General features: G+C 28.3%; 1 protein-coding gene across 3 annotated transcripts in view; it reads right to left on the bottom strand.

Moving 5' to 3' along the window:
* Positions 1 to 16,016, bottom strand: part of Eps-15 (Epidermal growth factor receptor pathway substrate 15) — a 190,279-nt gene that overhangs the window by 58,913 nt on the left and 115,350 nt on the right. For all 3 annotated transcript variants that reach the window (XM_075360152.1, XM_075360150.1, XM_075360151.1), the window contains exons 10-11: positions 9,436 to 9,603; positions 2,896 to 2,985 (exon numbers count right to left, since the gene is read on the bottom strand). In XM_075360152.1, coding sequence (XP_075216267.1) covers positions 2,896 to 2,985; positions 9,436 to 9,603 — 258 coding nt within the window. The remainder of the gene's footprint in view (positions 1 to 2,895; positions 2,986 to 9,435; positions 9,604 to 16,016) is intronic.

Here is a 16,016-nt window from a genome sequence, read left to right as displayed (position 1 = left end):
GAAACCCAGTTTAATGAAGGATCAGACGATGAAGATCAAGTTAAAAAGTTGCCAAAAAGACCAAGATTAGCCTAGTATTATTTAACTGTAAATGTCCATTGTAAAAATTTTGAAAGCAAAAAAAAATGTCTTTACATCTATGAATTCATAAAAAACAAATAAGTACACTAATAAATTCTATGGCAAACAAATTATAAAAAATTATTATTATTTTTTTAATCTGAAGCTTCATTATTCAAATTGAATGTTTATAGCAATACGGTACAAAAACAATGTTTCAGGTCAAACAATGATATACAGTTTTGAATTTTTTTTTAGATTTAAATAAATTATCAACAATTACTGAAAAATTCATTGTTGAAAGTCATTTTTTGTTTTACATTTTTGAGCATGTTTTTGAATTGTGATCATGGATTTTTTTTTATTTTACTAAAAAGTATACGTCAAAATGAAAAAAATGAGCACCGGGAGAACTCTGTATAATGATTTTTCTAAGTAAAATTTTTAAAAAAAGAAAAAAAGTGTTTTGAACCGGAAGAAATGAATATCTCTGAAACGTCTTGATATTTTTTATCTAAAAAAATTTGTGGTTATTTAAGACACAGAAAGTTAAGACATGTTCACCAAGTTTCATCAAAATTAAATTATTTTTATAAAAATTAAAAATAATACGATTTTTTACATTTTTCTCTGAAATACTGAGGTTATGTTAAAAAGTGACCTCTAGAAAAATTTTAGAAATTTGCATGATATACAACTTTTGTATTTGATACTTTTTTTTTATATCAACTTTCGCCGGAAATCACAATAATACCATTTTCATCCCCTTTCCAACCCCCATATCAACCCTCCACCACCACTGCTAACGCATTTATTTTTTTTACATTTTTATAAGACCTTTTACCATTTCCACTAATAAAAGTCCAGGTAACAATTTTTCCCCCCCTAAATGAGTTATTTCAATCGGTGTATATATGAAATAACAATGTGTGTAATGTAGCTCTGAAATTTCACATTAATATGATTTGCAAAACACAAGTTTCACATGTTTAGCACACAAGCCCCATCTTACAATTCCAGCAACATTTTGGTCATCTCTTGCCATAAGGATTGGTCATATAAATATTGGTTTTAGATAAAAGTTTTAAGTAATGTATAGAGGACTAACGAACACTTTAAACCGATTTGATACTGTGCCTATTAAGGGAGATATGATTTTTTGTCTTCAAAACCCTGTTTTTTCCACCCCCTGGGCCAATGGTTGGTGATATCAAAAAACTTTACTTAAATAAGTTTTAGGTCCTTATTCAAAGAACAGTACGAACTTTAAATGAATTTGATATTTTACTTAATAAGAAAGTTATAGTGATATTTTGTTTTTTTCAAAAAAGTCCCCCATTTCCATCCCCACGGCCCATTAATGATCTCGACTGAGATTTTGGGTCATTATATTTTATGTATCAATTTGAAAGTGATTGGCGCAATAATACGGAAAATATATACTCGTATATAAACTTTTGAACTGACAGTAGTTTTGTGTTCTGGGGGATATGAAATGTGAAGATAAGTCAAAATTTTCCAGCAGTCAAATCATGGTACCCTACAATAGATAGCTTTCTTATGAAATATACCTAATACTGTGATTTTATTGTAACTAAATAATATTAAATAATAGTACTATGATTGAAAATTTTTTGGTAGAATGCTTATAATTTTAAGCAAAAGCTGGTGCTCACAACAAAGCATGCAAAAATTGTTACTTTTTGCATCATTTACTTCAAATTGTTGTTCATTACACATAACAAAATCTAATTTTATGTAAAACCACATAAACAAGTACTGTAACAACAATAATTTCATAAAATAATGTTAACTTAGAATAAGGGTACAATTGTTGATATGTGGTAATTCTTGCACCAATAACAAAAATGTTAGAACAAAAATAAAAATGATTGAACTACTTCCCCTGAAATTTATGTCATACTAAACGAATTATTCTATTCCTTTGACCCAATATGAACCTATAATTATATTTTAATGCTGTGCGACTCTATTAGGCTACTATCAATGAATTAACTAAAAAATTCACAACACATTTTGCATCATGTGATTCCACTGATGTATATGCTATGATTATTTTCAGTCACAAATCAATTTACTGTTAATACCCATAAATCAATGAATAAATACATCTTGTTTATTCATTATTAATTGTTCACTGCTCAATTTAAACTTATAATTAGCAAACACCCATAATCTTACAAGTGTGCACCGTAATAATAATGGGAGGAGAGAGGTCAGTTTATCTTCTGCATTGTTATAAATAAATACTGAAATGAACATTTTTACAGAAACTAAATAAAATAATAGTATGGGAATATACATTATTCTTAATATAATTAAAAATAAATTTTCATTAAAATTAAATAGATTTCCATAAATAATTTTCTATTCCAAATAAACTATTTACATGGCAATTGATCTGATTCTACAATAATCAGTCACTTATACTAAACATATAATAATGTTAACAAGAGCCAAAAAATTACTGATTAACAAATTAACTTGTTACGTATCTTTAAATAGAAAATTAATGAAGTGTTAAATAAATCAAAAATAAATATTGTACTCTAACAATCTAATAAAGAAACAAAAATGTAACAAATAATTTTATTTAAAAAAAAAAATTAATAAAAAAAAAATGAAATTTCACATTCAAAGCAACAACATGCCTTAATGCAAAAAATATATATAATCAGTTAATTAAAGCCACAATATATAATATATTAATCATTAAAATTGAAGCCTAAAAAATTGATTAAAATAATAATAAATGAGCAACATTATATATATATATAAACAATCAGTTAAATACAAATGATTTACTAATATTACCTGATTCTTGAGATCATTTAATCTTTTCTGAGCTTCACCTTTTTGATTTTCTAGCTGTTTGAGAGTTGCCGCAAGTGTATCTAATTCACCCTAGAAAATAAATGTACAATTTTATTATAATTTCTACTGTTAGTTATAAAACCAGTTTCGTAAAATTAGATCAATTCAGTCAAATTTCTCAGATAAAAAAAATTACACATGAGCACGCGCTTCATGAATAATAATCATCCCTGCTCACATGGTTTATATTATTAAAATACCACTAAACCAGTGACATTATCTCCTCCACATAGCCAAAAATACTAACAAAATATTATTTAACAAATATTTTGATAAGCTGCTGTATAATTTTTTCGGAAATTTTAAAATTAAAACTTCACTTTCTTAATGTTCTGAACTGAACAAAAATCATGAAACACTTAAACATGCATTTGATATATGGAAATGCAAATGAAGTTGTAGCAAATGAAGCCTGTCTTATCACAAAGCTTTTTTGACTGTGTGAAATAAATTGCCTTTTATAAAAAAAATTGCAGTCATAACAGGTATTATTGAAAATCACAGAACAATAAGCTACCATTTAGCAATTAAAATTAATAATATAAAAAGAGTATTAACAAATGACATATTCAGATACTACAACACTGTTGTTCTGTTCTGTTATTCAGATGTTGATACTATTCAGAGCCTCCTCCCCCGCAACAACATTTAAATATTTTCATTGAAGGACAAAATTTTCATATCGATGTAGGACCTCGTAACAACTTAATCATAAGACAGCCTTAAATGCCTGCTATTTCTACAACATGAAAAATATATTTAAACAAATTAAAACTGTCTGAAAGTTGATTGGTTACCCATTATTTTATTCAATTAAATACTGCGTAATAATGTTTAAGTCCTTTATTTCTATACCTTGTTTTCTCTTTTTTAGTTCGATTTATTGTAATTTTTTTAGTTCAATTATTTATTTATATTTTTTATTTTTTGGCAGTTGTATTTTAATTTTTTATAATTGTTTTTATTATTTGATACTTTTTAGTAATCAAGAAAAATTCACGAATCGAAAACTAATAGATATAACATATTTAACGTAGTGAGTCAAACGAGGAAACTGTAAACATTTCAAATTATTTATTTAATTGGCGTATACCAATCTAAACTTACAGATTTCTCAAGGGTCGAGTTCCTTGAGAGACTCTCTATCATGTGGATCATACAGCAACTTTCTGGGATCCAAACAACTAATGGTTAAACTCTCCAATTGTCTCGTGTAACTCAGTGCTATGTAGGGCTGGCCCTCGGCAGAAATATGAGTGCTCAGATCTACAACAGCTCTATCTGGGGCAGTTTCTTGTAGTTTATGCACAGTCATAGCCCAGCACAATAGCGGTAGCATGTGCCATTCTCTTTGGCCATGTCCCCCTAAAGCATGAAATTTGATAATAGTGAACTTGATCCTCAATCTGATGCCAACAACATTACCTTTAATCATACTGTCATCAAACTACAAAGATTACACGTGGGAGCTCACTGGGCTCAAGCTGGTCTCAGCATAGTGCAGGCCACTAGATTTTTCTAAGTATATTAGTTAATATTTGTTCTGGTTTGGTTCAATAACAATTTTGTATTTTACTAGCAAATACACTGTTTGAATTTTGAAAATTAGAAGAATGGTTACGAAGATAAAACAAAATTTCCAAATATATATATTCAGAATATATATATATATATATATATATATTGCAAAGAATCCAATGCAGGGTCATACACCAAAATCAGTTCAGCCGTTTAGCTGCTATGGTGGAACATACATACAGATACACACCCTAAAAACATTACACTCCTTTTTGGGCAGTTGTGTAAAAAGGGCAAAAATAGTTTTTAATTGAAAATTATTTCTAATTCCTCAATGAATTTATTTTCCATTCCAATAATAATAAGTTTATGTAGTGATATGTAGAGTTAGGTGATTCCAATTCCTAAATCTTGGGGATGAAGTTAGAAATAAAAAACAGAATCTAAATAATAATAAAAAAAGGTTCACAACATTTTTATCGTTTTTTAACTTTTGTTTAGTTTAGGTTATGTGTACTACTTTTTTTTAGGTTAAAAGCAGCTATCAATTTCAAAATCTGTAGCCTGGTATGCTGTGACTTCATCATCTATGAAGTCACATGTTTAAAAATTAAATGAGTTGTTGACATGGATGTTACTTTCTTGGCTATTATAATATCTAAAAGAAAAGATTGCTAATGGTCAAAAATGATCCTCCAGTTCATGAAGTTACCTGAATTCTTACACAAAATTTATATGCACAAAAGATGTACACATACAAAATTCTGTATATGTAAATGTGTTATGAGATAACAGTAACTATGAGATCTGGCATGGTATAATTCATTTATGAGAAAAACTGCACATTTAATACTACAAAAACATGATGAGGTATGGCGAGATACTGACTGCATTATATATCCTGAAGAGGGTGGGGCTTAATGAATATTTTACTCATGAATGGTTTAAGCTTATCAAAAATAATTAAAATATTGTTATTACCTTCGAAATAGTTAGTCTGGGAAGCCACGCAATGCTTCAAACAGTTTTTCCACTCTTCATAGCAGTGTTGGAACTCAGAAACCAGAATTTCCTTCAGATGGTTGGTTACATTTTTTTAATGTTTTCTACTGTTTCAAAATGATGTCCTTTGAGGTGTTTTTTTAAAGTTAGGAACAGGAAAGAGTTGCATGGACTCAAGTCATGTGAATAAGGTGGTTGAGGAACTATAGGAATGTTTTTCTTTGCCATAAACTCAGTAATTGAGAGTGCAGTGTGACAAGGTGCATCGTCATGATGCAGCATCCAGTTGTCTTTCATGGCTGGTCTCACGCGGGCAATTCTTTTCTGCAGTCTTTCAAGAATTTCTCAGTAAACATATTGATTTAGTCTGTCCTGTAGGCAAAACCTCCAGACAATGCCATTATTATCGAAGAAACACATTAGCATGTTGTGTTTTTGATTTGTTAATTTTTGCTTTTTTGGGGCGTGGTGAATTTAAATTGGGCCATTCCTTGCTCTGGCATTTTGTTTCTGGGTTGTACTCAAATATCAAACATTCATCACTAGTAATAACATTTTTTATAAAATAGGATCAGTTTCAATTCACCCTAAAAGATCGCAGCAGAATTCCACCCTGTTGTTTTTCTCTTCAACAGCGAGGTTTTTTGGGACCAATTTTGCACAAACCTTTTTCATATCCAATTCGTTTGTCAAAACTAGATGGACTGGGGTATGGTTCAAATTCAAAATTGTTCTGCAATCATTCTGACAGTTAATCACCGGTCGTACCACAACAAGTTTCTGATTCGCTCAACATTTTTGACGTTAATGGTCTTCCAGAATGTGGATCATCCGCAACTGATTCCCAGCCATCTGAAAATTCTTTAAATCACCTAAAAATTTGGGCTCGTTACAGAAAGTCATCTCTATATGCCCTTTTCAATTTAAAAATATTTCAGTAGCATTCTCACAGAGTTTAACACAAAACTTGATTGCACATCGTTGCTCATAATTAATACCATTCATTTTTGTAACACACAACAAAAACTCGTTTCATGAAAAGTTTGTTTACTATTATGTAAAAATTTTGTTTAACAATAGACTGAAAATATTAATACCTAATATAAATCAGCTGTTCATATAACCATATGTTGACTACTAACTTTACAGCGCTGCCACTTTGGCTGCCAAAAAAAATAATCTCATTACTTTACAAACCTCGGATTTTATCATAATCTTAAGACAGCATAGACTAGAATTTATGCTAGTTTTAGAAATATTTACAGTTTAAAACCAGTGTATAATTTTTTACTGACTTTTTTAAGTAATACTAAGAGTATGGATGAAATAATAATTTTAACTTTATTATATAACTTTCCAAAAAGGAGTGTTTACGCCGTTGGCATAAAGTCGTTTTATTCCAATGAATTCAAGGTTATGGTTGAGTCTTGTAGTTTACAGGCTTGGTAATTTATTTTGTTTTTTTGTAAGGCTTATCTACATGTATTTTTAAATAGGTTATTTGGATTTATTTTCGATATCAATTTTTCTCAGGCTCCAGCTTGTCTGACTATTGCATCATCGTATTGGTGTTAGCTTATTTATATCACGCATTATTTCATTGCTGTTTAGTCTTAATGTATATATTAGGCTTAGTGTTTTTTTATTCTCAACCAATTTCAATGTTGTCATAGTTCCTAGAAGTCTATTTCTCTTTGTCTGCCCTGATGTCATTTCTTCAACTTGCGTATTCAGAAATTATTTTTATCAGTCTTACGTAATCCTTTAGTGGACTGCTCGCTTAAATTATTTTTGTTATGTCTTCGTTCCCGAATTCCACACCGTTTCTCTAATCGTTCTCATACTAACACTAAGACACTACCTCTTGTTGTCAACACACACACACTCTTCTGTCCATTGCTGTGTTTGCTTCCCCTAATTCTCACCATGCCAGCTTTGTTCTTTCTAGTTTGGACTTTCTAGTTTGGTCCTCTTGGAGGACCAGGCTTCGATGTTTTCTTTCTTTCACTTAATGTTAATACTTTCGTCGTCTTCGCACTTATAAACGTTGCGGTATTTCTCTGTTAAAATATTTTCTAATTCTACTCGTCAGTTTTTCGTGATTTCACAGTTTTCTATGTTTGTCCAGCCTCGTTTCTTCGTTAAGTTATTCTTTAAATTCTACATTACTTCTCTGTGGAAAATGCTTCAATCATTACAAGCTGTCAATTCTATCGACGCCGAATTTTCTCCAGCTTCTTATTACAATTTCAGCGAAGCAGAATTTCTTCAAACTCGTTGCTACACATTTCAGACGGCCAGTCTTGCTCAACCTCGAAGCCACATTCTCACCATTGTATTCCTGATACACCACGGCGGACTACGCCCAGGAATTTACTTATGTATTCGTTTTACCTTCATTCACGAGTTCCTCTCTTACAAATAATTGTGTGTTACAGGCAAGTTCAGTTTTTCATTACTTATTACGTTAAACAGTTATGTTATCATTAAAATTTGTGGAACATTCAGTTCATCATACCTATGCCTTTCAAGTTTCAATTTCACTTAAGTACAGTCACGACAGGTTACTGTGGCAGGTTACTTCCATGCACCTGCTTTTTTTTTCTTTAATGCGATTCTTTCAATTATTCTATAAAATGTTATAACAACAAATAAGTAATTTTAAGGGGTTTTTGTTAATTAAAAAAAAATTTAATTTAATAAAAACTTCCAGTCACCGGCAGTACAAAATGCACTGTATTTATGACACATTACTTAGTTGTGATTCCTACCTCCGGGGCTAAGGATGCATCAAGTACTTAATTTAAGTTTATTTATAACTTATGAATATCAAATAATTTGGTTATTTCCTATTTGAATAATAATCAAATAGGATATGTCCCAACCATTCCTTGGATGGTTGGGACATATAGAGGCATGTTAATGCTGAATATTGGGAGAATAAGTAAGTTGATGGCAACAAAAGCAGTAAACCTGAGATGACATTCGGAAAACGAGACAATCACTGATGTAAATAAGTAGGAATGAACCTGGAGGGTATTACAAAGAGATAGCTGCCACATCTTTCACCCCATATAGAAAAAAAATGAAAACATAAACAAACAAGAGAAAATAAACTGGAAGTCTGAAAAAACCTAAAAATAAAAGGAATATTTACCATAATCACAACACAGTTTATATAAAAAAAGATTTATCAATTTATAAACTTTTTTATAAAGGGGGGGCATCTTGCAGGCTTCCTTTTACACAAACATCCTGTCTTTTGAAACAGTTGATGCCAATGTTAAATGCTCTGAGCAGTAAGAGATGCAGTGCAATGAAAATCAAGCTGTACAATGGCAACTGTTAAATGGCAAGTGTAGAATGCAGAATGCTTTCTGTTGTAGGGCTGCCAACTTAACCCAGACTAAAAGGAGGCATCACAAGGGAGGTAACTGCCAACTACAAGTAAAACTCTAAAATCCCCACATTTATATGCTATATGATTTGTTTGTTAGTGTGAATGATTTGGAGTAAAAGTCTTTAAAAATCAAATTAATCTTTTCTCATCGATCCTGTACTTTCACTTTTATAAAATTTTATGTAATAAATAGATTTTTAAATCAATTTAAGAAAGAACTTTTAACTATAGCAGGATTATAAGGCTAACAGAAAATTAACAGCACATTAATGTATCCTGCTAGCTGAAAATTATCCAACATTAGTGGTTAATGAAATCATTACACTTACTAATGTAACTGACTGACATATCGAGTTATTCAGCGATTGTAAATAATTAGTTCATTTATGTTACAATCTGAGTGTATTCTATTACTGATTACATTATACAGAATAATTATCAGAAACATTAACAGAATAATTAAATTAAGTGATGTGCACAATGTAACTGCAAAACAATGAAAAACTGATGAGAATAACATAAATTGTATTAGTATCAACTGAAATAATAATAATACTTACTTGTAAACTTTTAACTTCACCATTCTTTATTTTGATATCTGCTTCTTTTTGTAAAATTTCATTTTCAAGACATTGTTTTTCTAGCACTAATTCTTCAATATCTTTACTAATCATATCTAATTCTGGATTAGAATATGGTGACGGTGCAGCAGTGCTATTTTCCTGCAACTGAAATTATTATGCAAAAATCACAAAAAGAAATAAAAAACAATCCAAGACCCACATGTTCATAAGAAAAAAATATATACTGAATAAAATGTAACTATTCTTAACACTTAGTTTTCTGACATGAAATCTGCACATAATAATTATGAAGGGTAAAAAAACTATACTTATAAAATGTTATATGAATCTTTTTAGATTCTTAAGCTAACACTTAAAGCTTAAGCTATAATTTTATTTAATGCTTAAGCTTTAGATGAATTTGTGTCAACCCAAAAAAATAAAAAAATGTTTATTTGTTTTATTTCACTCAATTTAACTGTGTATACACTCATTAGAACTTTTTTATGAAAATTAATTCCCACTTTCAAACAATGCTATTGGGTCTATTTTATAATTAGATTGACTACTACACTTATTCCCCACAAAAAATGCTAAACAGCATGTAATGAAGGTTTATCCAGCATTCTTTAACTTTATTGTTCTAAGGAGACTGCTTATTGCTTGTGGTTTCCAGAATTGACATTCTTCTTTTACATCCTCCAATTTCCCAAGATGCTACTTCCAGAGGTATTCCAGGTGTTGCAGAATCATTAAGCTGTCAGGGCTCCAGTTTACTACCACCAAATCTCTTCTTTTTAGCGTTTCAAATAACACAAAACATATTACACTTTGTCTTCTACATATCTGTTTTTAATTTGTATAATTTAGCAGTAAATATAAATAAAAACTATATAAATACATTAAAAAATTTATTTAATAAAAAAATCCTTAGCAAACTTTATTTAATGTTAGTTTGATAATAATGATTTATAAAAACTTAATAAAATCATTTAACAATATATCAGTTATTACAATAAGACTAAGTTATTCTGAACTATCTTTAAGATTAAGACATTTACTTATGGTGAAATAAACTTGCTTTTAATCGTAGGTATGATTGTTAACTGCATCCTTTAACTATATGCTCCTACGAATCAGGAACATCTCCAGATATTTGCATCATGGAAATTGATGTATGTGAAGAAAAATGTTGATGGCCATTCCACGTTTCATAGACCGATTACAGTAGATCACCAAAGTTAAAGGATACTGAGCATAGTTATACTTATACTGTTATAGTTATAGTTATACTGAGCACAGTAGGAAATGAACATATCTAGTTCATCAGTTAAAATTAAAACAAAGTTTTTGTAAGCTAAGGACACTTAATTGCCACATAAAAATTGGCACCAGTCGAACTATAAATCACTTAATAAGTGGTGCACACATTTGAAACTATATCAAATATCAAGAATTAAAATTAATGACCAAATAATGTGGAAAATCCTACTAAATCTAATTTACACTGAACCTGTGCAAATTTTGGTTATGTTGCGATGCCTCGAACTATCTCTCAAGAACCAACCACCACCCACAGATTTTATTTTAATTAGTATAAGGCTACAAAAAATATGCAATCCCTATTTGGGCTGATCAACTTTTCTCTATTCCTTATCTATAATTATTCCTTATCTATAATTCAATAATTTTAAATTTTAGACAAACAATTTTAATTTTTCTAAGACCAATCTTTACTTTTTTAGAAAAATTGCTTCTATTATTAGTAATATTAAATTACTTAAATTCTTAATTTAAGTAATACTTATTACTTAATTCTTATTGAGTGTTACATAATAAGCTTTCTTAACAAAATTCTAACTGCATTTTTACAATTAGATATGTAACATTTTGATGAGTAATCACCTGAAAAAAAAAATGGTCAGGATGAAAAATGGTCAATAAACGCCTATAAATCATGAGTCCAGTTCCGACTCACCTGAGTAACTGCATATTGTTGGAATGTAAGCAAATTTAACATTAAGTCTTTAAAAAGTTAAAATAAAAAACCTTATTTCATTTCTCATGTAAACTTATGGTAAATAAATCAATCTTCTTGTTTAATTGAGCAAAATTCAGACAAAAATGTATGATACTTATTCATTATTAGGTGCCACTTTATTTTTACTTTTTTGGCATTAAAAAGTTATTTATATATTTTATACTTTTACATTTGTAATGATTACTATTATTGTGCTTAATTTAATAATGGGAACATTTTAAATCAACAATAACAACCACACAAACAAAACAAAGAACTTATTGCAAAGTTACAGAGAAAGAGAAGTGGTGACAGAACCAAGTGGCCTACATCAGCAAATAACTGGTAAAAATTTATGAACATAAAGTTACAGCATTAATTGACTTTTAAAATGAGAAATCATTCAGCATGATTTTCTTCATAAAATATTTTTATGTTATTTTAGATAACACTTCTGTGACTGCATGGTTAGAGTAAGTCTATAGGCTATTTGTGTGGCATCACTCTTGACAAATAAAGCTAAAGAATCTTTCATCTTGAATTCCTACTCAAGATTGGATTGATACTAAAACTGGTTCACTAATTTCAAACAGAAAACTAAAACTATCCCAATTAAGTATAAAACATTTTTATAATCCAGATGTTTTAAAAAGGTATAATTAATAGATATCCAATAATTTTTAAACAAATTTAGAATATTTTGTTAATTACTTTAGCAAGCTTACATAAATGTAATTTATGTAATTAAATATACAATGTTAAATATTCAATTTTCTATTTATTTAAATATTTTTCTATTTATTTAAAATATTACAAACTCTGCAATGTCATAAAATGAAAAACAAAATGCAGAATGTTATACATATTTTTAAAGCCAACACCAGGTAAAAAATAACTATTATAAGTTAATCTGCAAATTTTAAAATGCCAAAATTTAAAAATTGATACAGTATTGTTTCTATTGTCAGTTTTTCTTTGACAAGAAGAAAAACTAACAATATGATTTGAAGTTTTTAATGAATGATTTTTGAAGTTTTTATTTTTATTGAGGATTATTTAAAATAATATATAAAGGTCTACAAAACAATTTTAAAATTGCCCAGATATAAGAATAGCCATTTGCAAAAACACACCAAGAAAAGAAACGTGTGTCTTGATAAAGAATAAGAAAATGCAGCTGTTTTTTAATCTACATTTTCAATTTTCTAATTTTTGTTCAAAATTCTTAAAATGTCAGAAAACATCAGACAATGTATAATTACACTTAAACAATCAAATATTAAGCAATGATGGTGACAAAAAAAATTTCAACTCATCTATGGAAACAATATAATTTTTTGTTAATAAAATTTTCCACTTAAGTTACCTAAAAAAAAAAGACCACCACAGAAATTTTCTTGAAAAATAAAATGAAAATGCTCAAAATCAGTTCATTTGGTTTAGATTAATACAAAAAAATACATGTACTGATCTGAGAATCTCCACCTTTTTGAAGTAAATTTTAATAATAAATAAAATGGTTCACAACATTACAGCAATAACATGAATTTCTTATGCATATATCTTTAACAATTAAAATAATTAATAAACAGATGTTAAAATATTAGTTTTAATTTAATAATTCCAAATAGATAAATTTATTTTGTAAATATATATTTTTTTCACTATTGAAAAAAATATATATTTACAAAATAAAGTTTTTAAATTTTAAGGAAATTCATATCCGATTTATTTAAATTAAACACACATTAAAAAAATTTCACCAAAATAAGTTTTTCTTTAATAATTTAAACGAGAGTTACAAAATTCTATTTTCTTTTACTTCATTTTTAACTTAAAAAATGTAACCTTATAGCATTTAAAAAAATTTACCAGTAGATATTTTATTACATTAACTGTATGTTTAAAAAGTCATTGAAAAATAGAAAATTAATTTGATATAATTATTTTCTTTTAAAATAAAAGTTTAATTACAAAAAAGAAGAAGAAACATGCAATTTATAAATTATTTAATTATAATTACTGTTAAAAATTTACTGTATAAAGAATGTTTCAGTCAAGATACAGAAAAAATTATCAGCCATATAAACAATTACACAGCAAACATAAAAGAAACATTTAAAAAAATATATAACCAAGATTCAGAAAATTACTGGTCAAATTTAGATGACAGTCCACTACTGTATCCTAAAAACAATTTACTGAAATTAGAAAAAATTAAAAAACAATGGGTTAACTATTACAACTGTTTGGAAGAGCAACATCTTATTTATCAATTTACTAAATCTATACCGCTTATTGCAACTATGTCATTCATTGGCACTACAGTGAAGTATGTATATAAACACAAACACATAGCATTTTATTGTTTTAAAATGACAGAAAAACTATAAATTTTATAGTTACCACAGTTAAATATTACACACAAGTTCACCCACAAAATTTGGTGAATATGCATGCATGTGCTTATGGATTCATAAGCTTAGCAGTTACATAAACCAGAAAAAAATTAAGCGCAATTAAAATATAATTATTTGTATTCAAACTCTTACTTTACAGTAATTTTTCACAACATTTTTAACAGTATTAACATTTCACTATCTAGACGTTTTAAGATTTTAGTAGAACCAATTTATCATATGATACATACATAGTGGAGTGTGTAAGATGTTATTTACATGACATTGTGAAATTCACAGCACTAATGTACAAGAATAAAGGCATGAGACAACCTGTTAGAAGAGGGCCAATACAAAATTTCTTCAGGATTCTGTTATGAAGTCGCACACATATTCATTTTAAAAAAGATAAAACTGTTTCAATTCTTTATTTTTCCTGATATTAAATTATCCCTTTCAAAATGTAAATTATGTTAAGAATCAAGTAACATTTTTACATAGTACAACTTCTTACAATTCACAGTAAGAAGTATTCTCAGAATCAACTATCATAATCAATTACCACAGCTGCAACATTACCATATTCTAAAGGAGATCAAATAAATTCTAGCCTTTTTTGACATCGATATACCTTGTTCTAACTTTAATTGCTACTTCCAAATCATAAAAATACTTTACTGGATAACCTCTTGCAAGATTTATTTTGTAAAAGAAATTTTGTCATAGAATCTTTTCTATTAAAGAGCTACGTTTTTGAATTTAAATCTTAAATTTAGAAAAAATCAATAAATCACCACAATTTCTAGAGGACATGGACATCCTTTCTGAAGAAGAATCTTAAGAATACATTCTAGGTATAGAAATTAAACCAGAATCTACTATGGTGACAAAGAGATGAAATAATTGGGAAGATCCAGCTGCATGAACACAGACTGAATATAATTAAAAAAAAAAAACTGCATAAAGTTATGTTTATTTTAAAACATATCAAAAAATAAACCTCAGGAAAATTAAAAGCTACAATTCTGCAGCTCAGGTAAATCACAGTTCACTTAATGGGCGAGGTTCATCGGCCCCTTCCCAACTGATGTCAACAAACATTTGTTGGTTAGCAATAAACAGATCCTTAAATTATACAAGCAGTCAAGAGTTTAATTTGTGTATTTACGAATATATATTACAGATGCCTCTTGGTATTTCACCTTTATCCAGTAGATATTGATACTGAATTTATAGAAGCCATTTTCAATAGCCAAAAAACCACTTTTTCCATTTACATCTATTACTTTTTAAGTTGTAAGTAAGTAAATTTCAGATTACACAAAATACATCAGACAAACTTATACAATATAGAATCAATTAAAGCATTTTGAATATCCATCAAAACTTAAAATCACAATACTGAATTTGAAATAAAAGAAAATTTAATTCAGGAACAGTAGCACACTTTTTTTTCACTTTTTAAAGCAACATGTCATTGAATGAAATATCTACAATATGTTAACAAGTGTTAATTACAAAAAAAATCAGCAACGAAAAATATAATAAAATATGTAAAACACATTCCGAAGATTCCATTTAAAACAGAATAACAACACTAGGAGGAACCAATCATATATCAATAACCAATCAACCATTTTCTAACCAATCAATTCATTTTCTAACATTACATTGACAATAAAAGACAGTTTTATCAACCATATAACCAAGAAAAACATAACTGCTCTATATATATACCCATGCAGAATCACTACCATATCTGTAAACTAATAGTGTGATAGCACTGATAAAATTAAATCAATTCATTTTTTTATCAGTTTATCATAGTTTACACAAATTCTTACGTAGAAGTTATCAAGGAGCCTGTAAAGCAGCTTCTTCAAAACCAAATCATAATTACTTTTTATATCAGAATTAATTAACTTGGTAAATGTTAAGTAATATTAAATCAATCAATAGTAAATGTTATATGGTATGATGATAAAAAGATCTGTAAAAATTACTAAATCAGTACTAATTAAACTACTAAATCTACTAATTAATGATGTTTTATATTACAGGTTGGAGTGCGGTTTATGCCAATCACCAGCAGAAGCATTTACTTCTCCAGATTGGTATTATTCAAGTACATACAACAGAAGTAAGGCAGTGATTCTTCC

Source organism: Lycorma delicatula, chromosome 3, assembly GCF_047948215.1.
Source record: "Lycorma delicatula isolate Av1 chromosome 3, ASM4794821v1, whole genome shotgun sequence".
In the NCBI taxonomy this organism is placed as follows: Eukaryota; Metazoa; Arthropoda; class Insecta; order Hemiptera; family Fulgoridae; genus Lycorma; species Lycorma delicatula.
This window is presented reverse-complemented; position numbering and strand designations above follow the sequence as displayed.